We start from the raw sequence: 25,064 nt of genomic DNA, 5'->3' as shown, positions 1-25,064 counted from the left end.
TTAAGAGGAATTTTCACTTATTGTGTCTCACTTCCTGTGGCTTATCGGCCACTGCCTCGATGATCTCAACTATAAAGTAGACATACAAAATGTAGTTAATGGTAAACTTTCTTTCTTTAAAAACTTGTGACAGGCTGTGTTACTGTCCGTCATGAAGAAGCGAGCAAGCAAGGTGCTAAAGGATGCAGATGAGGACGTCTTGTGCTGCTGCGAGTATGTGAACAGGCACGGAGAGCGCAGCCATGTAGCAGCCTGCTGCTGCGACTGTGAGGACCTGGATGATGCCTGTGACAGGTGAGACAATTCGGATTAACACCGAGGCAGCTACTAACAATTAATGTAGCAATTATGGCCCCCAAAAGCATGAATCCCACCTACTTTGGTGATTGTCAGACTCTTTTATTTGGTAATATCGAAACCTTTCCCCAAAGATTAACTTTATCTAAATGAAGTCTTTATTAGTTTAATGACGCAAAGCCCAACATTTTATTACAGTCTTACACATCATCCATTATCATCAAAAACTTGCCGTATGACCTGATGAAGACTGGGACAAATTAAAAGAAAAGAAGTGAGCTTAAATCAAAAGATGAATATGTGGCTTCGCTCCATAGCACACACCACAAATGGGCTCGGGTGGAAAAGGAGGACTTTGACAGGTTCCTTATGGTCTTTTATGGATCATATGGTTTGTTTGGGGAAGAAAATTAAGACTCCACAGTTAGTTAATATCTGAAGTTGTTGCTGGTCATTTTGGTGTTAGGATTGCAGAAATACAAACCAGTTATAGGAGGGATGTTATTTGAGTTGTGGCAAATTTAAGCTTAGGTGATTACTGGTATTTTGATTTTCTGTACTGTGAATTTGCTGGTGTGACCTTTAGTGGGAAATTAAAGCAATAGTGTATAACTGTATACAAACAAATATACCAGTAAAGGAGCTGGTTACCAACATGGGCTGGTAATTAAAAGGCAAGTATATTCCTGGCCTTATAGGTAATCTGCACATCATCTGGTCATCAATGGAAGGAATGCAGAGGAGTTGCTAAGAACACTAAATGGGTTTGTGATAGTAAATGAATGTAGCTGAGCGCTGTCCTTGTTATAACTTCATTAAAAGATATATGTGTTTACAGGTTCTTCTTTGTTCCCTCAGGTTTCTGAAGAGAGAGCCTCAGAAACCCGATTCCCTGTCACAGGTGGCTGCACTTGTTTCAGACAGGATTCGTGTGCCCTGGTTGTGTGGCGGAGCCCGAAAACTAGACCTGTCCATCATCCCTCCTCTTATTCTCCTCCCTGCCCTACTTCATTTGGCTGCTCTCCACTTCCTGCTCGGCATGGTTATTCTGACAGCTCTGCCCGGCTTAGTGTTGTGGTACTACTACTTCATCCACCGTAAAAAAGGACGGACGCTCTTCTTCCTCAGCCTAGCCCTTTTCTCCTTGGCATACATGTACTACTTGTTCATCACAGAGGTCCTTCCACATGGGGATGTTGGTCTGCTTGAGGTGGCAGCTGTAAGTCTAGGGGTCATTCTCACTCTGCTAGCTCTTGTCCACACCAAGAGAGATCCTGGCATTGTTCGGCCAAATCAAAAGGAAGTCCACAGCAAGGTGACATATTACAGCCCCCTGGCAGACAGAGACTCTTCTCTTAATGGGGGGAGAAAGGATGTGATGCTGACAGCAGCCAGTCGGATGAGTTTGGAGCATGAGGGGCATGAGCTGAAAGAAAATAACCGACGAAACTGGTGTCCGGTTTGCCGGGTGGTGCGGCCTCCGAGGGCGGGACATTGTCGGATCTGTGGTGTTTGCGTGCTGCGTCTTGACCACCACTGTGTCTGGTGGGTTTTATTAAAATGTTTTTTTTTCCTCCTCATTGTCTGACAGCTCAAACATGGTTTGTTTGAACAGTCAGTAGATTTTTTTTAAATATAAACATTTGTTTCAGCAAGTGTTTTGTGTTGTTGAGACCTCCTTGGTCTTCTGTTGTGTCCATTTGTATAATCACAGGTGGACATTAACATGTCATTGCCTCTACCTGCTCTCACTTATATGTGTATTCCTGCATGTGTGTGTGCAGTGTAACCTTATGGTCTTGATGTTCTGTCTGCTTGTGTGTGCACTGTGTGTTTGTGCATCCCCTCTTGTCGGTGCCGGGTTAGGATAAACAGCTGCGTGGGACAGGCCAATCACTGCAGCTTCCTGCTCACACTCGTCTTCTTCCTGATGACGTCCCTGTATGGCATCAGCCTCGTGCTGCAGAGTGTATGTCCACAGCAAAACCTCTTCACAGCCTTATTTTACTGCCCAGGTGTCTACAACCAGTACAGGTACTACAGAGAGCATTTACACATAAATGTTTACACGGGGATGAGAATGTGACTTTAAGTTTATTCTAAAGTATTAAAACCAGTTTCTTTCCACCTCTTTTCAGAGTTAAAGGGTGCATATGGCTGTTTCTTATTTTCAATCACATGTAAACTATCACAATGCCAGATATTAAAGGTCCCATATTATGCAGAATTCACCTTCTAAAGATTTTCTAACAGTCATATGTGTCCTCATAGCCTGTGTATGAGGCCCAAAAATGAGAAAATTCTGTCTCCTCTCTCACTTGGTTGCTCCACTTTTTAGTGAATGTGTGTTCAAACGGATGAATCTAAGACCTTTCCCTTTGTGATCTCACAAAGGGAAATAGCCAATATCCCTGGTAGTGGATACTGTCATTGACCCACCCCCCGTCTAGCTGAGTCTGCCCTCTAAAATCACAGAATGGGCGCAAGCGAAAGCCAGATCCTCTCCCAGAGAGGGGCGTGGACAGGCACCACTCATGAACTTTTAAAGGTTCAGACTCAAAAACAGCCCGTTCTCATTAGAGCTCACTAGAGCCACATTTGAAATGGCTGAAATTACGGACCGAGGCTGAATTTGGGGTTATACACTTTGAAAACAATGTTTTTGGACCTTTGAAACCCTTATAAGTCTGTCTTTCCCAGTGCTTCCTGCTGATATCAGACACACACACACATTTACACACACTGTAATCTTCAGGCTGGAAAACGTACAGTTTAATTTAAGAAATTATTTTTTCTTAACAGCGTTAATCTGAAGAGAAAATGAGCATTGTGAATCATGCAAAGTTAGGAAAAGTATAAAGCTGGAACTGATCATAACAGGTTCTGTTTAAAGTCACTGAATTTGGCTTTTTAAATAATACCCACATTTACACTGGCTTAGCATAAAACCTGTAAAGCCACAGACTATACTTTAGATAGATTCAGATTTAAATAAGGAAACCCTTTAACCTTTGGACAAGTGAAATAAAAAGGATTATTTAGTTTAAGTTGCTTCGTAAAACCGATTTTTCTTACCTGCAGATAACATTAACCTACAACTGGCCCTCAATTCCAATCTCTCTGCAAAGCAAACTGACTTCAACTTCACTGTTAAATTTATCTTCTGTGAGAAGAAAAAGTCTATTAAAAAAAAAACAGCAAACCATTTTATACAAAAATACTCATCGCATCTTATGCATCAGTTAGTCTTTATCAGCAAGCTTTCTTTTTTGCATAAAGATGCAGAATGACTGCCACCCAACTAAATTGTTCATGTTTTTGCTTAGACAGCACTTCAGGAAATTAATATCTAATAAATAACTGTATTCAGTCACAGTAGTCACAGAAAGTGAGGCACCATTTTCATATTGTATTAAACTTTGCTAATCTGCACAAACTATGCTCAACTGCGCAGTGACTAGCTTTAAATTATGTGTAAAATGAACTTCCATGGTTCAGATGGCAACAGGGAGTGAAGCACAACTTTCAGCAGCAATCAAGCAAAACTGTTTTCTTTGAATAGCTCAGTAAACAAGTTATGTGAGACACCATGGGGCATTTTGACATTTTTCCCAGAAAGAAGAGTTTTCTGTGAAGTTCTTGCATATTGGACATTAGGTTTCCATCAGTGTAATGTTGAATCAGTTTTAAGAGATTCTCAGAATGTTTGCCATTGTGCTTTTGGACATAGGGTAAGTGGTATTTTCTACTTGGAACTACAAGAGGGATGTGAAGTAGTTAAAAGCCTCTGTGCCAGCACAGCTGTAGCGAAGACTTAGAAAAGGCCACTGGAAATATCCCATTGAATGGCTGTCATCTGCTCATGTTAGCAGTATGCAAAGAAACTGGTTCATTTTAATGTGTCCACCAATGTCTTTAAATCTGCTCACACCGGATATTTGTTGAAAAGAATTATATTCTTGTTTACACTGAGTCATGAGCAGTCGTGTCTGTCATCTTTACTGTGTTTTTACATTGAGATTTATCCCTTTTCCTCTGTTTTCCAGCACTGCGCTCTGTTTCACTTGTGCATGGTACAGCAGTATTGTGACTGGTGGGTTGCTCCACTTACTAGTCGTGCAAATTATCAACATCAGCTACAATGTGACTGAGCGTGAAGCACGAACGGCCCTGAGAGAGAAAACTGCCCGTAGCGCCTACTGGGGACTTGTTGTGGACACTGGCATTTACTCTCAAGGTTTCCGTGGCAACTGGTCTGAGTTCATGACCATGAGAAACAAACTCAGCCCACCCTCTCCCACAGACCTGGTGTGAAACTGTTGTAGCTGTTATTTTCTCTTGTCCACTGGATGGCAGCATGGCCTCTTTATTGAACCCAAACCAACCCTCTGCTACTGACTGCAAACCTGAGAGCCGTCTAGAGTGCTGTCATCATCTCTTTAAGAAGCAAATGCAGCTCCAGAGTTGCACCGACTCTTGACACTTGGCAGTAACAACTTGCACTCAATAACATAGATCCACTGCTATTAATGTCACTGACAACTGGCATCTCATCTGTGCAGCTGTATCCACCGCCACTCAAATTAATTCGCCTACCACTGCTGCCTCGTTCTCATCAGTCATTCAAATGTCACTCTTTCCTTCGCTCCGAATGTTTTCTTCGAGCTGGAACATTGACTTCATGCTTCTGCTACATCCTAGTGCCTTGATGGAAGATTGTAAACAAGAAAAACATGAGCAAAACGATGGCTGTTGGTTAATCTTTGTTGGTATTTTTTTTTTTTTACTCAAGACCAAGATGAGTAGAAAAAAATGCATATAGTTTAATTTGATCAAGAATAGTCTGTTTGCTCACTATACCTCCTTTAGCTTTGTATCATAGTACTTTGCCTTACTTGTGAAATCCTTCATGGATATTAGAATGCATACCAGTCTCTCCACCATGCTAATTTAAGAACTTGAGAAATGAATTGTGACACTGTTTATAGTTTATTTTAAGCTGTAAACAGACTTCAACTTGAAACTACTTTGGATATATCAAAAAAGGCAAATGAACTAGTACACTTTTAATGGATGTGAATGTCAGCTTGATAAATCAGCTTTTAGGTCCTTTTAACAGACACTGCATGTCAGCCCTTTAATAAAATTAAACATTTTCTTGTTTTCTAATAATAGTATTGATACAATTGTCTGCCTGTGTGTTTTTTCTTTTCTTTTTTATGGGATGTATTTTATTTATTTTTATTAAATGAAGATGAGATCCTCATTTGTCCTCATTGAAGTAATGCTGAGATTTGTGTAGTTTTGCTGGTGTGGGTTTGCAGTTTGTCACCCTGTTTCTCCCAGAGGCTTTACAGTGGATGGGGGCAGAAATCGGGCAGAACTTCCACCACTTTCCGGATCAGCTTCTCACGCCGCCCATCCCTCTCCCTTTCCTTGCGTAGCACACTTGGAAGATTCCTCCAGGCCAGGAAACATTGTCGTACCACCCGTCTGGAATGCAAACAGATGGAAGGACAGATGGGAACAAAGCAAATGAGCAATAACAAACTGGATTATAGAGACCTAGCTTAAAGTCACCTAATTAGTTTTCACATGTTATTTGGGACTTGTTGACAGTGGCAGCTTGGCCCAGTGGGAGTTCACCTGTAGCCCGTGGTCATTCAGCAGATCTCACTTGAATGGCTGCCGTTTATTAATATGTTGTGGCATTGACACAGAAATTGCACAGAAATCAATATTTTTATCTTCAATTGTAAAAGGGAGACCATAAAACATAATTTGTAGGTTTGATAACAAATTGCATATGACATGCTTGCTTGAAAATGAATATGTTCTAAATATTTTAGGTTTCTCATGATATGAACCTTTCTGACTAGGAAGTCTGACTTTTCCTCTACTTCCCTAATCGGGTCATAATTTGACATTTATAATCAAAGCTGCAAGCAGCGATGAACAGCTTTCGCACCTTGGCAGAACTCTGGCTTGCGCTGCGACCGGCTGCGACACATATCAGGGAAATCGGGGCGACTCTACTTTGACACTAGGTGGTGCTCTGAGAGTGGGTACTGATGTGCAAATATCTTTTTGAGTTGAGACTTATAAATACTAAAAAATATCTCCAGTGTAGGTCAATGCAGCATTGAGTAACAGCAACTTCCTATTTTATGGTGAAGGATTGACCTTCTAGTACTGGAAGCTACTGGAATAATGACTGAGTAAATTGAGGTATTGTAATAATTATGTTAAGACTAAGGCTGATGTGTAGGGTTGGCTTGGAACAATAATTTAGGCTGTTAAATGTGACCGTCGCCAATGGATAGGGATATCGTGTATGTGGGAGTTGAACAGAGGCCATCCCACTGAACTGAACAGCCTCTTAGAAGGTTTTCATTAACTTGTACTGAGCAATTTTGAAGGCAATATGATGAAATCTCTAGAAACACTTTGTTAAAGCACTATTGAACTTTGACAGGTTTTCACATTCTGGCACTCCCTGATGAAGGCTAATTCAGCATATGTCTTGCATCCCATCTCTTCTCTGAGCTCTCTTCAGCAAGTGAAAGTCAATCCTGTGTGGACTCTTGTCAGATCTTTATATGGTGCCATAAAGCAAAATGCAATTGTAAAGTGATCTGGGACAAATAAATAAATAAATAAAAAGAAATGTGGTTTCTCAGACTTGGGATGCTGCAAGGCAATGATGGCTACAGGAATGTATAGAATGAATATCAAAGTGCCATCAAATGGATCAGAAGCACAAAAGTTTAAGGTTAGAATTTTATGTAGTGTTTATTTAAAATGTAATGTCTGCAATGTCCTAAAAATTCATAAGGTGCAGTTCTGGCACTATCCTAGAAAATCTTGAAAAGATATAAAAATTCTACAAGGAAACAGTGAAAAAGAAAATTAAATTGAGCTAAATTAAGTACAAAAATCCTTTTAGAAAACCGAAATGACCACAATAAGTGGCTACAAAGCTATGCAAAGAGAGCACATTGTGATAATTTAGGAAAAAACATTTACATGATACACAACCAGAGATAGTAAATCATAAATTATACTCTGACTGGCCATGGTCACACACTAATATTTTCTTGGGCCACATTTAGCTTTGATTAAGGCAGGCATTTGCTGTGGTATTGTTTTGATAAGCTTTTGCAATGTCACAAGATTTACTTCTATCCAGTGTTGGATTAATTTTTAACCAAGATCTTGTACTGTTTGCATGTTCTCCCCGTGTATGCGTGGGTTCTCTCCGGGTTCTCCGGCTTCCTCCCACCGTCCAAAGACATGCATGTTAGGTTAATTGGACACTCTAAATTCTCCGTAGGAGTGAGTGTGTGTGTGAATGGTTGTTTGTCTTTCTGTGTTGGCCCTGCGACAGACTGGTGACCTGTCCAGGGTGTACCCTGCCTCTCACCTGTTAAAATGCTGGGATAGGCTCCAGCTCACCCGCGACCCGAAATGGAATAAGCGGTCAAGATAATGGATGGATGGATGGATCTTGTACTGATAATGAAAGAGCCCAACCACTGCACAAAGCCTCCTCCAGCACACACCAAAGATTCTCAATGGGGTTTTGGGGCCTCATGCATAAAACTGTGCTTAGCAAAGCAAACTACAGGTGGCGTCTGCAGCGCAAAAAGGAAATGTGGTGCACTTCAATTTTCAGATTTGTAAAAGTGTCCCACACCTGTATTATATTTATATTATATTATATTATATATTTATAAATCAGAATCAACTCTAAAGCGGATGCACGTGAGGGATCGCCTTCCCACGCTCACATGGTGGCTATAAATGGTCAGGTGGACGTCTATAATAAAGATTCATTACATCATTTCCATGGTGGCTCGGGAGGAAAAAAGAGGGAAGAAGTGGAATTTTTCATGGTGTGAGGTAGAGCTCCTGATTGACCACAGTGAAAAACGTAAAAATGTTTAATTGGTGGGCATGACTTGTGTCAGAAAGGTAGAATAGTGGCAGCAGGTGGCAGATGCTGTCACTGCAGTGTCAGAAGGCAAGACACACCAGAGGCATCAGCTGAGATATCTCAGTCGATAGGGCATTTTTCTGCCATGCAGGAGATTGAAGTTTAAATCCCGGAGGGGTGAGCATTAACACCTTCCACTTGGGGCATTTAGGCAAGACGTTACAGCCCAAAGTGACATTAATGATGCCGGTAATGTAGTCTTTTGCTTTAAGGTATAAAATAAATATGTACAGATACATTTGAGACTGGTAGCAGTTTATTTAGTGTTAAATAATATTTCTTTATAGTTCCTGGGTGTTCCAATTGGGTCAGCAGTGCTGCAGCGAGACGATGAGGCTAGAGACTCCACGCAGCATCGCACCAGACGTGTCCTCACAGGAAGTCCTGTGTATAAATGAGTGTATAAATGAGGCCCCAGGTCTGGACTCAGTGGTGGCCAATCCATGTTTGAAAATGGTGTTTCATGCTCCCTGAACCGTTCTTTCAAAATTTGAGCCCGATGAATCCTGGCATTGTCATCTTGGATTATGCCCATGCCACCAGGGAAGAAAAAATCCATTGATGGAATAATCTGTTTATTGAGTATACTCAGATAGTCAGCTGACCTCGGACACATAATGTTGCTGAACCTAGACCTGACCAACTGCAGCAACTTCAGATTCACTGCCCCAACAGGGTTCTACAGTGGACACTAGACATGATGGCTGCATCACTTCATCTGCCTCTCTTCTTACCCTGATGGTCCCATCACTCTGGAACAGGGTAAATCTGGGCTTATCAGACCACATGACCCTTTTCTATTGCTAAAGAGTCCAATCTTCATGCTCCCAAACAAACTGAAGCCTTTTTCTCCGGTTAGTCTCACTGATAAGTAGTTTTCTTGTGGCTACACAGCTGTTCAATCCAAATCCCTTGAGTTCTCTTTGCATTGTGTGTGTGGAAATGTTCTTACTTTCACTATTCAACATAGCCCTGAGTTCTACTGTTGTTTTTCTTCAATTTGATTTCATCAAACATTTCATTAGACATGGTGTGCAGAAATAAAGAATAAATGTTCACGTTTAAGTGATCACCAATCACTGTCATTCCTGAATGGGGTTGGAAATTCCAACCACATTACTTTCTTTAAGATGATGGTTCCCAACTGTCTTTAAATTTTTTATAATGCGTTCTTAACACAATTATAGTAGTTTCTGCAATCTCCTTAGATGTTTTCTCTGCTTGATGCATGCCATTTAAAAAATGAGAAGCTACTCCTTGCATCAGTTGGAGTTAAATAACTTGTTGCCAGCTGAAAGATAATTGCCCATGCAGTAATTATCCAATGGGAGGTTCGTATCCATATGCTTAGTTAAATCCAGGTGGTGACTTTGTTTTTGGGCAGGCAGTGCATCTTTGTAGTTGGATCTCTTTCAGTAAGTGTTTAGCTGCTAGCATCATGGTAGGATTAATTAGGGACCAGCTGTCTAATCCATTGATAAACAAATATTTAGCAAACTAACACTAAGATGACATAAATAAAACTTACTGTACTTGTGATGAGAAAAGTGTTCTTGAGGCTGATAGCTGCAATTCTTGTCATGCTAACTGAAATGAATTTCAACACAAACCCTTTCAACCAGAGTTTGTATCAGTCTGCCTTTATAATAGAAGAGCTCCAACTGTGCTACTTTTACAAGTTGTAAAAATCATGGACCAAAGTGCTTATACTTCATATTTGTACTAATCTGTGCTAATTGCTAGCAAATCTAGTTTGAGATCAGCAGCTGATAATCTTGAAATAATTCCACTTTCTATAGGACACGCCTTTGAAGTCTTTACATTAAATTAATGTTTGTCTTAAAAGCCTCTAAGGATTGATATTGCTGGATGTACTGGCAAAAATTTCAGCAGATACTGCATTTTAAAATGCAATTTAAGTTTAACAGGTTGTTAAATTCAATGTATCACCTGGCAGTGTCATATTACTTTAGGATCCATTCAGCCTGACAGTGAACATATGGCAAAGTCAGGGGTAGCCGACCTGTTATTGTGCTCATGAGCCAGCTCCTGATGGTCCCATTCCACCAGCTTCTCCTGGGTCACGTGGTCCAGTAGTGCCAGCAGAAACTTCCTAAGAGTACGTCTACGATAGAGACGCTTGGCTCGCTCTTCCTGGATCATCCATATGTCTCTCAGCTGAAACAAACCACATCACATAGGGACAAGCATATTGTGAAAGTGGGTCATTAGCAAGCAGTAAATTTAGTATGAATATATTAGTTGGAAAAATGCTGCTAATTGGCATCAGATCCATCTTTCTGCAGTAAAATTCACAAGTTATACAATAAAGTTAGTGACAAAGGCTTTTGCTTAGACTGGAAAAAATGGAGATTGCTCAAAACATTTTGTTTATGACTGAACATCTGGAAACAAGAATGAATGCATATAAAAGAAAAATATAGAAAAAAGGTGTTGCTAAGCAGTTTCTGATGGAATAGCTAGAATTTGTGTGTATGTATGCAGGTTTGTACACACTCTCTTCCAACAGCTTAAGCTCCTCCGAAGCAAAAAGTGCTGGTGCAGTTGGTCAGCTAAAGCCTCTTTCTTAGACAGGGACTCTCTTGCTGATTGCTGCCATCTCAGAACGCAATGCCTCAGAAGGAGGAGTTTGTGATGACTCTTGGCCAGCTGGTGGGGAGTGGGGAGAATAAAAGAAGAAACACTTTTTCATATCTGCCAGGTAGAAACAACAGAGTGTGTAGAAGGACAAAGAGCCTGTTTTATCTCTTGCTGTGAAACATATAAGCACAGCACCATTTTTGAACATTTGTACTTACATGTTTCTTTGCTTTACATGTGGATATCCAAAATACTATAGGTCTGTCAGAGTGGTGGATATATGTGTATTTTCACTACTTTCTATATTTACTTTTGTTTAATTTTACTCATAACTCACAATTGTTGTAAAATAATAAAAATATTAGGTATTTAAAACAGCAATATTCTTTAAGTAATAAAAACAGTTCTGTAAAGAGAGTTTATTTAAAAAAGCCCATATTAGGCTACTATACATGTTCACTAATTCCAGTGCAAGATGCTCAATAATATGTTTACATCCTTTATGTTCATAAAACACTTTTTATTTTACCTCAATGCAGTGGAGACTAAAGATGTCATACTCAGAAATAAATACTTAAATGTGTTCAGAAAAATTAAATGAATAAAAATGAATATTTTTTCATTCATTTATGTATTTCTTTATTTCTATATTCATTTCCGCATTTACTTTTTTATTGTTGCTCACAGGTGATCAGTCCAGCTTTAGAACGGCGATAGAAACACCTACCATTAGCCATAAAGAAAGAAATCCATAAAAAATAAATAAATGCAGAAATAAATAAAATTATTAATAAAGAAATAAAAGTAAAACATACATAAATTGATGTGGAAATGAACATTTATGTACATAAATAATTGCAGAAAAAATACATAAAGTAATAATTAAATACATAAACTGATAAATGCAAAAAAAGTAGAAGACTTTACTAATCTCAATATTCAATCCTACATTTCTGAATTATTCATTTATTTAATCCTTATTATGGCATTTTGAACTCATATTGTGTTGAGGCTCTTCCAAAAAAGGTAAGTCTGCTCCGACTGATCAGCTGCTTAATCAAAAATAAATGACATGCAAGGCATTCTTGGCCCGATGAATAAAACTATGTGCATTGTCTTTACCAAAACTATATATAAGCACAAAGCAGAAATATATGTACAACTACTTTAAAATAGTTAAAAAGCCAAATTTCAGCCACTGTCAAAGTTTATGCACTTGCACTAGATTTATTCCCAGAGGCATTTTTAGCCAGTCTTGTGCTAGAAAATTCCATTTATCTCTACATATCCGTTCTCTACTTATAGCCGCATTAGAAAAAGGTCTTTCCGCAAGGACCAAGCAGCTCATGATTGTTCCGCATCACTGCAGATATTCATAGCACCCAGAAGTAGCCTAAATTATGAAAACTGATAAGAAACAAAATCAGTAAAACTCACTGTCATACCTTTTCAGTGGAATTGCCTATTTCATTTTGTGTTAAATTATATTGCAGTTCTTCCCCCTACTTTCACTTATCAGCTATTTCAGGCTTGAATTTCTCTGAAAAGGTATGTATGCATAGACTGAAGAATGAATGAGGTGTCTGTCTTCCTTTATAAATACCAGTTTGTAAGTAGGAGACAGTGTACATCTAGTTTTTGTGGGAACCCATTCTTTATACATGTAAACCCTGCTCATTTTTGATGGGTGCAAGTCACTGCAGATATGATGTAGATGTTATACAGGGATGTTGTTACAAACAGGAAGCACTGGCTGGACCATGAAAACATATTCGAGAGCACTGTCTACTGTGGGAGTGGACAGCTCACTGAGGTTTGGACTTTGTTGCTTTGCAGAGTAATTTTATGCAAAGCTCCATTACCCACTTAAAGAAAGAAAAATGCACAACAAGAATAATATGAGCTTACTAAATATGCATTATTATTTCATGTCTGTGTCCAAAGAATGCATATGCAGCATGTGCCTTTTATTATTCAAACCAATTATGCGTACTTCAAATTATTGTTTTCTGAGCCACACTTACAGCTGGAGTACAGAAGTTTCCTCTTTTTGTTTTTATTTATTCTTTTATTTTGTACTTCTTCAGTAAAGGAGAGCTCAAGGTGTACCTAGGGCAGTTTTCTTAAATGTTAAGCTGCTCACAGTCATAAGTGATTGGACTGACTGTATTTCATTGTATGCTAGCAGCTGTAATGAAGAGGGCAGCAGATTTACCTCCATGTTGGCATTTCTGAACTGAATCAGACGTTTCCAAGGTGTCATGCCTCGCCGAAGCAACAAGGTTTTGTGGTAGTGTTGACAGGCCAGTCTCATGAGTTCCTGTTGCCTTTTTAGTTGCCTCTGTTTTTCCTCTTCCCTCTGCACTGACAGAAGGTGACATTTTTTAAATCTTCTGCCACAAGAGAGACTGCATATGTCATGTACTGACTTTTCTGTGAATGTCAATAAAATGTAAAGTACACCTCACCTCTCTTTCCAACCTCTTCTCCTCTCTCCGCTTTTCCACAGCCTTGCGTTTCTCCTCTTCTTCCTCTCTCTGCCTCTGCTGCTCAGCAGCTTTTAACTCAGCCTGAAATGTGTGTATGTGAGCTTGATATTATTAATGTTTGGAGGTCCCTGAACAATTATGCAGAAATGACTTACCAGTTTTTCCTCTTCTTTTTTTCTCTTGAGTTCCTCAACCTCTTTCCTTCGCTCTGCGCGCTGTTGTGCCCGAGCCTCCATGGCTTCAGAGAAACAGAAAGGGGCTGAGTTGAGGGTAAGGCTTTCTTCAACAGTAATCACAGGTGTGGACGTGAGCAGGTTTTTCTATAATTGGCATGTCAAATTCTGGACTTGCTACAAGAAGTGAAGGACGAATGAACCAAACAAGAAAACATGGTGTACAGAAATAAAGAATAAATGTTCACTTTTCAAATGAAGTACATTAAACAATAAATGGTTTTACTGCAGATAATGAACATACAAATAAGCTGTTTTTAGCATATCAGAAATGCTCTTTCAAAATACATAATTTCAGTGCCGACAAGGTAGTAACCAAAGATCTTAAAGTCCATGTTCCCAATAAGTATCATAGTCAAAAAATGGATTCTTCACTGAAGAGAAATTCAACCAGAAAAATCTGAAGGTTGTTGCAGTTTATTGAAAAAACTTCTTGCAAGGCATCTCCAGAGCTTCAGGCTGACCTGGAGCAATCTGTAAGTGTGCTCTCAGACTGTACCATATGCTGCACACTGAACCAAATAAGCCTTGATGGGTAAAGACCATGAAGGACACAGTTACTGAAAAAAAGGGGAGATGAGGGGTGTAAAAGATAAACCATTTTTTCTAGGATGTTTTTATGGAGAAAAGAAACCAAAAAGGTGTTCTAGAAGGAATGCAATCCACAATTTTAAGGAAGGAAGAAAAAAAAATCTTTCATTGCTAGGCAAGTGTTATGCATGCATACTGTGGGTGTGTGGGGATTTCATAGCATTGGGAAGTCTAAGTCATCCTGAATCAAGTTGTGGGGGTAATGAAAGAAAAATCTGTTTTTTTTAACTGCAGGAGACCAGGTGATAATTCCTACTCCTTATGGACCTGAAGTGTAAGTTTGCCTGGTCTGTTACCTGCCTTGAGTCAATGGTTTATTGAGAATTTAACTCCTTCGTTGCTAGTTCTGTAATATGCTCTCTGTCACCAATGTTGAAGCTATTAATGTGAATATTTGGAGATGCTGTGGGATTTTGGTTGTGGAAAGGTCACCCAAAAGACAGATGGATGGGGGAATGAGGGATACAGAGACTGAAGATGTTGGCTAGCTCTCTCATTACTGCTGATTACAATTATTTTGCAGAGCCACACTGCATGAAAAATGGTGGGAGAGTAAACACAAGCATTGCTGTGTCCAAAGCCCCTTTGGCATCTTTTTGTGGGTGCAGACATGCATTCTTGAATTATTTGATATGAAGAATATATTTCCGCACATGATTAGCCAAATGATACATAATTAAGTGTTGTGCTCCATTGTCTGCCGATTATAAAAGTACTGTATATGGTCATACACATTGCATTAAGGTAAGAGTGAAGTTTCTAAAGCTATTATTCTTAGTTTTTCTTCTTACACATGTATGTATTTAAAATGGAAGGGCTAGGAAAAGCTATATATTTGTTCAAGAAGGTCAAAAGTCAGAGCTGCAACAGAAATGGTGCCCCAGGCTGGTTTCTCTTGTCCGCATCCATGCAGGAAAATCAATGGGTGCTTTATTGATGGTGTTTGCCCAGGAAGAAGCAAAAGAAGATAGAGATAGTTTGGCATGAAGTAGGTCTTTGCTTTCCAAAAGACTCTGAGGCAGTATTAATGCTGTCAAATTTATGCAACTGTTAATTTAACTGCTTAATCTATTCAAGCCAGGTGGGATTGAGTTAATTGTTCTAAGACAAATAAACTGAACCCGATAGGGGAAGATGGACTAGTAAAAGTTTGGTACAAGTCGATCATTTTGTTTGGGTTAACACCTAATGAATTGGAACTGAAACTGAATATAAATTATTTTAAGTAAAAAATTATACCGACACAGCAGCTACTTTGTTGTCTCCAGAGGCATTGGATATATCAAAAGAATGATGAAAACAAAAGATTACTACGGCATTGAAGAGGGAAAACCATGTTTTATGCAAAGGATTAAGGTTATTTGACAGGACATTCATCTGAAGCACACATTTAACATTGCAAGATATTGGCAGAAAAGTAAAAATGCAAGCAAGAGCTTGAAATCATTGCAAAAAATGGATGGTTAGGGACTACGAGCAAATAGGTACAACCTTCTTGATGGCCACAGCAAACATTTAGAGGCTGGCATTTAGAGGCCAAAGCTTTTGGACTCACCCGTTTGTGAGCTGTGGTCTGGATTCACTAAGCATTTTCTAGTTTACTTGGACATTTAGCTTAAAATTCCATATTTTGACATACTGCACAAAATCTATTCAGGGCATGTATATCTGAAAATTTCTGCAATTACATGAAAGTCTAAGATTAAAAATAAATAAATAATAATAATAATAAAAAAAAAACAAGTACCACCCAGGACTTTGAAATGTGATCCAGAGGCATCACACCATTTTCTACGCTCATACTGTAACTATTGTGAGTTTGTTTACATATTCAGGTGTTTATTTTGCAGACTGATGGAACTTTTAGACTGACCTGTGATGATGGGATGGGAGCTTGTCTGCTTTGGGACAGTTTTCCTTGAAGGTGCTGTTTGACTGCGAGGTTCCCCAGCAGCCCTTGGTACGCTGGAAAAGTAATGATCACAGGCACAAAAGCTGCATGCTCACATGAACTTGATCCTTACTTGACAACATTATTCAGATGGGTATTTATGAAAGGCAAACTAACTGACATTAGACTGGTCATAATGATGGAAATATGGTCGAGTTGTACTTAGAAAATGTGTTTCAGCTGCAGCATAAATAAATAATAATTGTATACAAACCAGGACGAACAATTTATAAACTTTTGTGCAACTATCTGCTCTTTTATATATTAAAAAGTAATGTTTTTTTAAATAGAGAATGATTGTAACCCTAATTAATTGTTTTTGTAGCAATAGTCTAATAGACATTTATGCAAATCTGTGAATATTTAATTAGATATAGCCTAGTTTGCATATTCAATTTCATTATTGCAATTAGCCTTTTCACCCAAAGCTTCTTCTCTTATTTTTTTGTGGATATATTAATCTTCATTAGTAATGTATTTAACAGTCCTTGCACATCATTTTGTTCTGTAGAAATATTTCTGCACCATTTAAAAAATATTCATATGAACAGGTCTAAAACTAAAAATGGTACTATAAAACATAAAACCTATATTTCTGTATAGTGCAACATTTGCTATTCCATCCTCCTTGATTCTATTGTGGAAGCAATTTTAATGCATATGATAATCGATCATATTTACTCACATAACAATCACAAGTGTAATCATTCTTTTATTCATACGATACATTTATTCATTTATTACCCTCAATTACATTTCATAATGTGTATTTTCCTTATATAGAACATTGAAGTTATTATTCTCCTGTTGTGCTCTTGTGTCAGGTCAGGCTGACCACTTTTCTTCCAGACTCGTGATATGGGGAAAGGTTGAGACTGATGGGCAGCTGCTAGATACGAACAGTTGTTTAGAAAATAGCAGCCTGTTTGGGCGAGACAATAAGAGAGCTGCGCCTCACAGTCTCTCCTTTCCTTTTATCAGTTCAGAGACTGGCCTTCAGCTTGGATCAGGTTGAATAAAACTGATTCCTAAAATGTAGCAAGTCAGAGTCCTCTTGTAGGCTTCTGGGGTCAACAAGACAGCTCTGAAACTTGCAAGTATTTGCCTGTATTTTTTATACTTCTCCTGTAATAAACCTTATATACTTTTACTCATTTCGGACTCTTGGTGATTTTTCTACAACACTATCCATCTGTTTTCTATATTCCCACACAAATTCTAACACATCATCCAAGTAGACTAAATAAATTTTCTAACCTGTGACTTTCTGGGAAACTGCTGCAGAACATCTGAGTGACGTGATGTTGTCTTTTGCAGCTATTCACATTTGAAGCTGTCAGCTTAATGGATTATTAAAGGTTGGTTTAACACCTTATAAGCTTATCTTCATATTTTACCATGTAAAGAAGGGATGACTTTTAACCCTTTTATCAGGGACATGATGGATTCCAGAATGTGAGAAGAGTTTTCACAGCCTGAGAAAAATTAAGCCAGATAGAGTTTACCTTTGGCTTGTAAGTAATCTATAAAGCCGTCATATAGTAAATTATTTATTATCCAGTACCAGAGGAGTAAGTTAAAATTTTTCAAGTCTTAACAAGGGATGGCTTATGTAACAGTCACAACTTAAAAATTGCTTTCAAGATTAGGTGGTTGTGAGGTGACAGATACAAAAAATCAGCCAGTTTACTCCTGCTACTCTGAAGATGATATATAGTGGCTTAAATTTTTTATAGTGTGTAGTGAGCTTACCTCTGCTCCCTGCGGTTGAAGTTTTGGCTCTTTGGTCTGAAGCCCTCTAGCACTGCTAGTTGGGCAAGCTGCTCAGTTTTCTCCATTTCCAGCTCCAAACCCATAACTTTCTGTTTTTCCTTCAGTCGGGCAATTTGCTCCTGCTGTTCTTTTAGCAGCTTTCTCTGTTGTGTGATGATCTGCTGCTGGACAGTGTGTCTGTTTTCAAACCGGCTGCCCTGTGACACCTTCCTTTCTACATTGGCAAGGACAGTGCCCTCCATTCTTTGAGATGCCTCTTGAAACTGTGCAGCAGTAGGCACTGTGTGGCCCCGGGTCACCTGCCATGGCTGAAAAGGCCGAGACACGGTACCCACCAAAGTCTTGTCCTGATGCACCGCAGAGTTGTTAAGAGCTAAATCTCTTGACCTATAGTGATGCTTGTAAAGAGCAATTAACAGAACAGAGAAGATGAGATTATACACAGGAAAAATCAAAATCAGCCAAGTCTGCAAAGAACCAGGAAAGGTAACACAGCTGAAGTTTAAGTTTAACTAAGAATCTCTGTGCACTTTAATAAGACTTTGTCCCGCTCTAGTAATTCTATAAGCAGCAGAGGTCTTATTGAACGTATAGCCTCTTTCTTGACCCATCCACTGTTAACTCATGCAACTTTAACTTTACGTCCTGTTTCTTTGGTCCCCTGAGCCCATCCTTCCCCTCTTTTGGGGGATTTTTGCCTACAATGGAGACTTACAGAAGAATTAACCATGAAGTGCAATGACAAAGAGCAGCGTATAGAAAAGTGTTAAAGGTCCAGGCATTCTACAATGTTAAACTTGATGTAGAAAACTTTCCATATGCTCTGTGCTCTCCTGGTATTCCTCCTCTCAGGCTAAGAAAAAGTTAGAAGAGGGTTATCTTATTCAAATTAAATCCCCCGCAAAAAAAAAAATGTAATTATTAGTTTAGTCTTTATCATGGCCTGTAAAAGGAAGGGCTGATGTTTTAGTTATGCTTGTGATCCTTGGGTCATTTTTTAAAATACGGTTCATCAGGTTGTTTTCATTGGGAGGCATTAATAAAGAGGTTGTTTTGTTGCTGAGAATTTGTGAGTGCACCTCTCTCACCTTCAGTGTGGTCCCAGACTGGCTCAGAAGCTCTGGAAAGGCTGTTATTGGTTGATCAGAGGGGCTTTCTGTGACTGTTAGTTTGCCTGCAGATGCAGCACTGAGTAAGGCAGCCATCCTGCTTTTGATCTCCTGCTGCTGAGCAAAATGTTTACGTTGCTGCTTTTCCGTCCTGCCCCATAAATGCCACTCATTCAGACATCGTCGTAACAACCGCCTTCGGTCACTTTCCACAGCCAGCTGGTGTTGCCTGGATGAGAAATGGATGAAATCACATTTTTTTTCAACTGGGTCAAGTTCCCCACAATATAAATGTTCTCAATCACGTAGTCTATAGAAACTTCTAATTAATAGTCTAACTTGGGATATTTGTGTTGTGTTACACAGTGTACAATTTTGTTTAAGTGCTGGTTGAAAACAATGCAAACTTTAACTGGATTCTTTAACATCAATAATCTTTGCTTCCTGCCTGTTTTCTTTTCGGAGTGCCTCCTCTGTTCTTGCCACCTCTCGCTGCTTTCTTTCTGCCCATACCACTGTTCGCCATGCTCGCCATGCTTTCAGCTGCCTCCTCCAGTCACACAGGGCCACAGCCTTATCCATGCAGAGTTTTCGGTCCAACGCCACCGAATACCACCCAGAGAAATGCCTCTGCAGACACTAAAACATGCACAGAAATGTATGCACATATGTAGCACCACATGTAAACAAAATCTATATGAAAACATATCGTAGGTATAGCATCAACCTTTCAGTAACCCACACATACACAATGCAGACACCTACTCTACCTTGAGGTTGGTCATGTACACTTTTGCTTGAATCTTGTTTTCTTGATGCAGTCGCTCAGTATCCTGCTGTGGCTGCCTAGTGAGAAATGTTGGTGCTGGTTGGAGGTCACCGGTCTCCCTCTGCACTTCAGCTCTTTCTCTTTCTCTGTACAACAAACAAAAAGATCATTTTTAGTCTAAAAGTTTCCCCAAAAGGAATCACAAAGACTACCCAGATTGTTCTCAGTGCAGTTCAAAAACCTGCGTCTGTGATGGTAAGGGGGTGCTTTAGAGCATGTGACCTGGATGACTTTAACATATTTGAATGCTTTATTAACATTAAATGATTTGAAAGGATTTTGGAACAACATATTTTAATTTTCAATTTAGTTCAGCAAGACAATGCAAAACTGCACGTTAAGGGATCTAAACTGGACTGTCTGCAATGGGTGCAGCGGCAAATGTAGTAGGAATCAAATTTTGAAAGAGCCCATAATTTGGCCTGTAAATGAATGGCTCTTCATTATAAGAAAAAAATTATATAAATAAAGAGTCTTAAAAAAAGGAGCCAATGTTTAAACATTCAATTTTCTTAGTTTTTCCAGTTATGTTGATATGTCTTTTTACTAAGTTTAATTAAATACATGCTTTAATTGATTTACATGCATTCTGTTTTAATTATATTTTGCACAGCTTCCCAGCCGCTGTATAAACAGGCCTTTAACTTGACAATAACAGTATGCAATAAACCCCAATTCATAAAAACTTGGGAAATAATTTCAGGTTATGCATTCATCCAGCCTGATCAATTCTAACCTTTCCAAAACATTGGTTTCAAAATGTAATATATAAAAAAGAAAAATAATAGCATTTTTTTTTATCATCCTAATACTCTAAGTGCTTTGTGTTTACTGCTGTTAAGAATATTTTAGCATTCTTGTAAACATAGCATGCTTGTGATGTCAGTGTATAAGCCTGATGTCTTATATTATCGGGGTTTTTAGTCGTTATTATATTTTTATGTCATCTTGTGTTGCAGGATGCAGGTGGTCTGGCAGCTCCCTGCTCATGGTTTATTAGAACTAGGATTTATTGGAACTAGGATGCGTTAAAATGCAGAGAAGGAATTTCCCAGCTGGAATTAATTAAGTATAATAATGATAATAATAATAATATTATATATATATATATATATATATATATATATATATATATATATATATATATATATATATATATATATATATAAAGTTACCTATGACACATTTACAGAGTTTAAACCAAGTTTAAACTGTAAATATCTTTGTGACAACACAGACAAGTAATCAGTTTAGCCTGCTAGATGGAAAGGGAGTAAATCAGATCATAAACTGTCCAATCACTTAAAAGACTGAGAGTGACTTTACATGAATGGGACTGATTGCTTGCTGTAAATAGCATACCTCTGTCTAACTAGACGCTCCAGGCCTCTCCTCTCCTCCATCTGCCGTCGCAATCTCACCATCTCCTGTTGCACCATCTCTTCCTGCCTACGTTCCTCCTCCCTCTGCCTCATCTCCTCTTCTCTCTCCCTCCTCTTCGCCTCCTTAATGGCATCCCGCTGAGCCTCCTTCTCTCTCTGCAGCCTCTGTCTCTCAGCCTCCCGTCGAGCCCTGTTTTCTCGCACCTCCAGTGGAAATCAGTGGCAATTAGCATTAACTGAGAACACCATGTGAGTGCCCATCACTGCAGCTTATTCACTCAGGGAAACCTACTCATGGCATTCATATCTCTCAAGCAACCTGAGGAACAGGACATGTATGCAAGTCACATACCTGCTGGTGGCGTGCTTCCATGGTGATGAACGGGTCTCTGAATCTCTTTCTTGTTTCTCTATCGTCAAGTTGAAGTTCCTCCATCATCCCAGGGTCCAGTACTTCTTGCGCCATTAGATCTTGTAGGAAGTTGTTAACAGCAGATTGTTCTTCTTCTTCTGCTAGGCAGTTATAAAGATCTAATTTTTTTGCAAAAAGAATGTGAAAGAGAAATCATATATCTGTTTAATGCATATTTGTACTGTATATCATCCATTGTAAACCTCTGGGAAACTATGAAGTAAACTATACTCAGATTAATTAAGAAACTAACTCATAATTGTACCATTAAAGTTGTTGTAGGCGAGGGGAGAAGGCTGGGTAGTAGCTTGCGCTACATGGCGTGATCTCTCAGCAGAGCAGATAAGGTCATCTTCATCTTCCATCTCCAGCTCCACTCTTAACTTACTATTCAACCACTCACTCAGAAGAGCCTGAGCTGCAAGGATAAAACACTTTATTTAATCTTTTAAAAAGAATGTATTGGTATAGTTTATAATTAATTGATCATCAGTGATGTCAAACTATTATGGGCCTAATGCTGCAAAACAGGACCACAGTATGAAACTATCACTGTGGTAGTTCACAATATTTGGTCTCATTTACAGTCTTCTGGCTTCTCCATGTGATCTATAACAAACTGATGACAGTGATTTCTTTACTTAAGTACCATTTAACTTATAAATATTAACACTAAATAATGTGAGGAAGGCTTTCAACTACTTAGAAGGTACAGTTGATTTCTTTGAGGTAACAGCTGTTTTGAATTTCCTCGATTTATAGAGTCTGTCTGTTAGTGGATCAGTGGAGTTTAGACTCTTTAGAGAATTCAAAAACAGTAAGAAAAAGTTAAACATTTTTTCTGAAATCCTCAAAAATCTCCCATGTATTTGTTCATTTCATTATAAATATAAAACTTTGCTAGATTGATGGAAAACCTGGCTATCTGATAAATGGCTGAGATTAAGGACTATTGAACAGAGGAATTAGTGAGGATTTAGGAAAAGACAACCACCCTGCAATGAGACTCTGACACACTTGCAAAAAGCTGTGAACTGTGATGTGAAACTGCAGATTTTTAGAAAAAAATATTGGATGAAAAGGTACTTTGATTAATGTCATATCTATCTTTTTGTTCCATTGGTGCTATTTTCATATTTATCCTATGAAAATAATTAGATAAAAACATAAAAAAAAATTAAATATCAAGTTTGGTTATTAAAATAAAGAAAGAAAATGACACTAAAGTTAAAGATAATATTTTCAGTAATTACTCAATCACTTTCCTGCCCTCGTATTTATCAACAGGACTCCCACATAATACAAGTGTATAAAAATAATTGATTCTCTTTGAATCTTGTGCCACATTATTTTCTTTTAATCTCATAAGGGATCATCCAATTTTTTTCTATTCTGCACAAAATAATAAAGGAAGAGCTGATGCTCCTTTCCATACTGTTACAGAAATAAAAAGATGTTATTCATGGCAACCACTTAGATACTTTCAAGTTCTTCCACTCAGTTAGAAACCTTGTTATGTAAAAAGACTGCTTGAATGCACCCTTTCTCTTTTTACTCAAACAGACCCCACCAATAGCACCTGCTTATGATTTCATTGATTATAATCTAATTTAACCTTTAAATTAACTAAGAGATCTCTACACCATTTAGTTTTATATATCTGACACATTTTCTACACACTTGATTTACATAAAAGGTAAACTGCATTTTGCTTCTTTGTTTATTTAGGATTTCTATTTCTAGTTTTAGCAGTGGTGTTAGACTATATTAAAGTTTAAGGTCATATTTACGCAGAAATGATTATCATATTCATGGGGAAAATTCAAAAGGGTTATATACTTTTTAACCCCTGATGACAATTTTCACTTCTATAGAGAGACATTTGTATTTTTAATGGCTTGACCTACCTTCACTGTAGGCATCGTCATGATCTCTTAGCTGTTCTGAGCTTTGCAAAGGCACAGCTAGTCTGCTGAGTACTGAATGATGTTTCTTATGGGAGAAGACCTCGGAAACAGCAAACTCAGAGGCTATCTCCACCCGCTGGAAACAGAAAAAAAAGGATAGAAATGATGGGCTGTCAAGAAAAAAATGTCCAAAGGCCCAAAAGAATCTAAAATAATGCAACAATATGAGAGATAAAAATGCAACCAGATCAAATGAGTTCTTCTCACCTTTCTCCACTGATCAATATCCCCATTCTTTTCAGGCAGCTGTTTTAGAAAAGAAAAATATTTCACGAGAGAGCATTTACCTTTTGAAAGAAAAACTAAAGGTGCAACACAAATGCTGTTCCCGTAGTCACTTTAGCCTGTTTTAAAACCCCAAAACAAGTGCAGTGACACCTTGAGCTGGAGATGCTGTGTGCAAATTGCAGCTGAGCCAAGGGTCGGATGTCTGCGGATTATGTCACGGGAAAGCTTAGCTATTGCCTTAAATCCCCAGATTATTTAAAAATCATTTCCCAGTCTTCAAAAAGTCAGTGCTTCACCAGTAGCAATTCAGCCATATTAGTTTCAGACTACAGATGTGTACAGCTGCAAGTATGCAAGTATCTGAGAAACACCTGAATGACATTTAACCTTGACCATTCATGAGCTATAAAGCCATGCATTTACCTCCTTATCCCTGTTTACAGAGCCAAATAGACACTTTTTACAGTTTACATTGAGACTTTCTAGGAGATTTAATATAGCTGGGGTAAAAGTCAGAAGGGTGAAAATATAATAGAAAATATTTTGGATTTCCAAATTGAGGAGCTTGAATCTAAAATGTGGAACGGGAGAGGACACTTTTTCACAGTATTTAAATATGATCAAATAATTACGGAAGTTTGACAATAATCCATGCTTACCTTATGTTCAGACCTGAGCTTTTTCCACTTGAACAGATTAGGATTGTGACCTGGGAATGTCATCCCGACGTTTTACATTTTCACAGGAGGCCTACAGAAGAACTAGAATGCAAACTTACTTAAACCTAATTTTTGTAACATTACGTTGCCAAACTTCAGACTTCAAATTATTTAACTACTTTCAATTCAACTGCCAAACAGAGTTAATAAGTCACTACAAAGCACGATGGTAGAACACGATCGGTACATAACTACCAGCGATTCAGATAAAAGAGAATTGTGGGTAATGTAGTAAAATAGCTATTTTCTTTGCCAAATGCTGCATAAATACAGACGCTCAGAACTACGTGTCCCATTATGCTCTATCTGTAGTTTCAGCGTGTCTACAGTAACCATGGCAACTTTCTTCACTTTAATTAAATTGATGAAACAGTCTTCAATTTTGCGGGAAAATTTGAAAATACGATTAAATGTGTAAAATATAGCCTTATGAATGTTTTTTTTTTATATATAAACTACAATACTGTGTTTTGATGATTTAAAAAGG

At 38.4% G+C, this 25,064-nt stretch overlaps 2 protein-coding genes across 2 annotated transcripts; one reads left to right on the top strand and one right to left on the bottom strand.

The window, feature by feature from the left end:
* Positions 1-151: 151 nt before the first annotated feature.
* zdhhc23b (zinc finger DHHC-type palmitoyltransferase 23b) lies at positions 152-4,802 on the top strand. The gene is made up of 4 exons (XM_041967838.1): positions 152-294; positions 1,156-1,842; positions 2,164-2,331; positions 4,344-4,802. Exons 1-4 carry the CDS (start codon positions 152-154, stop codon positions 4,609-4,611), a joined length of 1,266 nt encoding a protein of 421 aa, XP_041823772.1. The 3' UTR covers positions 4,612-4,802.
* ccdc191 (coiled-coil domain containing 191) lies at positions 209-24,793 on the bottom strand. Its single transcript, XM_041967835.1, has 18 exons — positions 24,518-24,793; positions 23,838-23,876; positions 23,571-23,706; positions 21,929-22,081; positions 21,604-21,782; positions 21,232-21,455; positions 19,809-19,955; positions 19,489-19,680; positions 19,020-19,269; positions 17,911-18,329; positions 16,081-16,172; positions 13,539-13,621; positions 13,363-13,464; positions 13,110-13,253; positions 10,811-10,963; positions 10,317-10,471; positions 5,630-5,790; positions 209-285 (listed from the first exon to the last, which is right to left on the bottom strand). The coding sequence occupies exons 1-17, from the start codon at positions 24,578-24,580 to the stop codon at positions 5,649-5,651; spliced, it is 2,673 nt and encodes an 890-aa protein (XP_041823769.1). The 5' UTR covers positions 24,581-24,793; the 3' UTR covers positions 209-285; positions 5,630-5,648.
* Positions 24,794-25,064: the final 271 nt, after the last annotated feature.

This window comes from Melanotaenia boesemani, chromosome 18 (genome assembly GCF_017639745.1).
Source record: "Melanotaenia boesemani isolate fMelBoe1 chromosome 18, fMelBoe1.pri, whole genome shotgun sequence".
NCBI classification, from domain to species: Eukaryota; Metazoa; Chordata; class Actinopteri; order Atheriniformes; family Melanotaeniidae; genus Melanotaenia; species Melanotaenia boesemani.
Note: the sequence above shows the minus strand (reverse complement) of the source record. Positions and strands in the feature narration are given on the sequence as shown.

Coding starts and splice junctions, on each gene's coding strand:
- zdhhc23b (XM_041967838.1), top strand. CDS start 152: ATGAAGAAGCGAGCAAGCAAGGTGCTAAAGGATGCAGATGAGGACGTC. Junction 1,843..2,163: donor CTTGACCACCACTGTGTCTG/GTGGGTTTTATT, acceptor GTGCCGGGTTAG/GATAAACAGCTGCGTGGGAC. Junction 2,332..4,343: donor GGTGTCTACAACCAGTACAG/GTACTACAGAGA, acceptor TCTGTTTTCCAG/CACTGCGCTCTGTTTCACTT.
- ccdc191 (XM_041967835.1), bottom strand. CDS start 24,580: ATGACATTCCCAGGTCACAATCCTAATCTGTTCAAGTGGAAAAAGCTC. Junction 22,082..23,570: donor TGACGATGCCTACAGTGAAG/GTAGGTCAAGCC, acceptor TTATCCTTGCAG/CTCAGGCTCTTCTGAGTGAG. Junction 10,964..13,109: donor TCAGAAATGCCAACATGGAG/GTAAATCTGCTG, acceptor ACTCCCCACCAG/CTGGCCAAGAGTCATCACAA.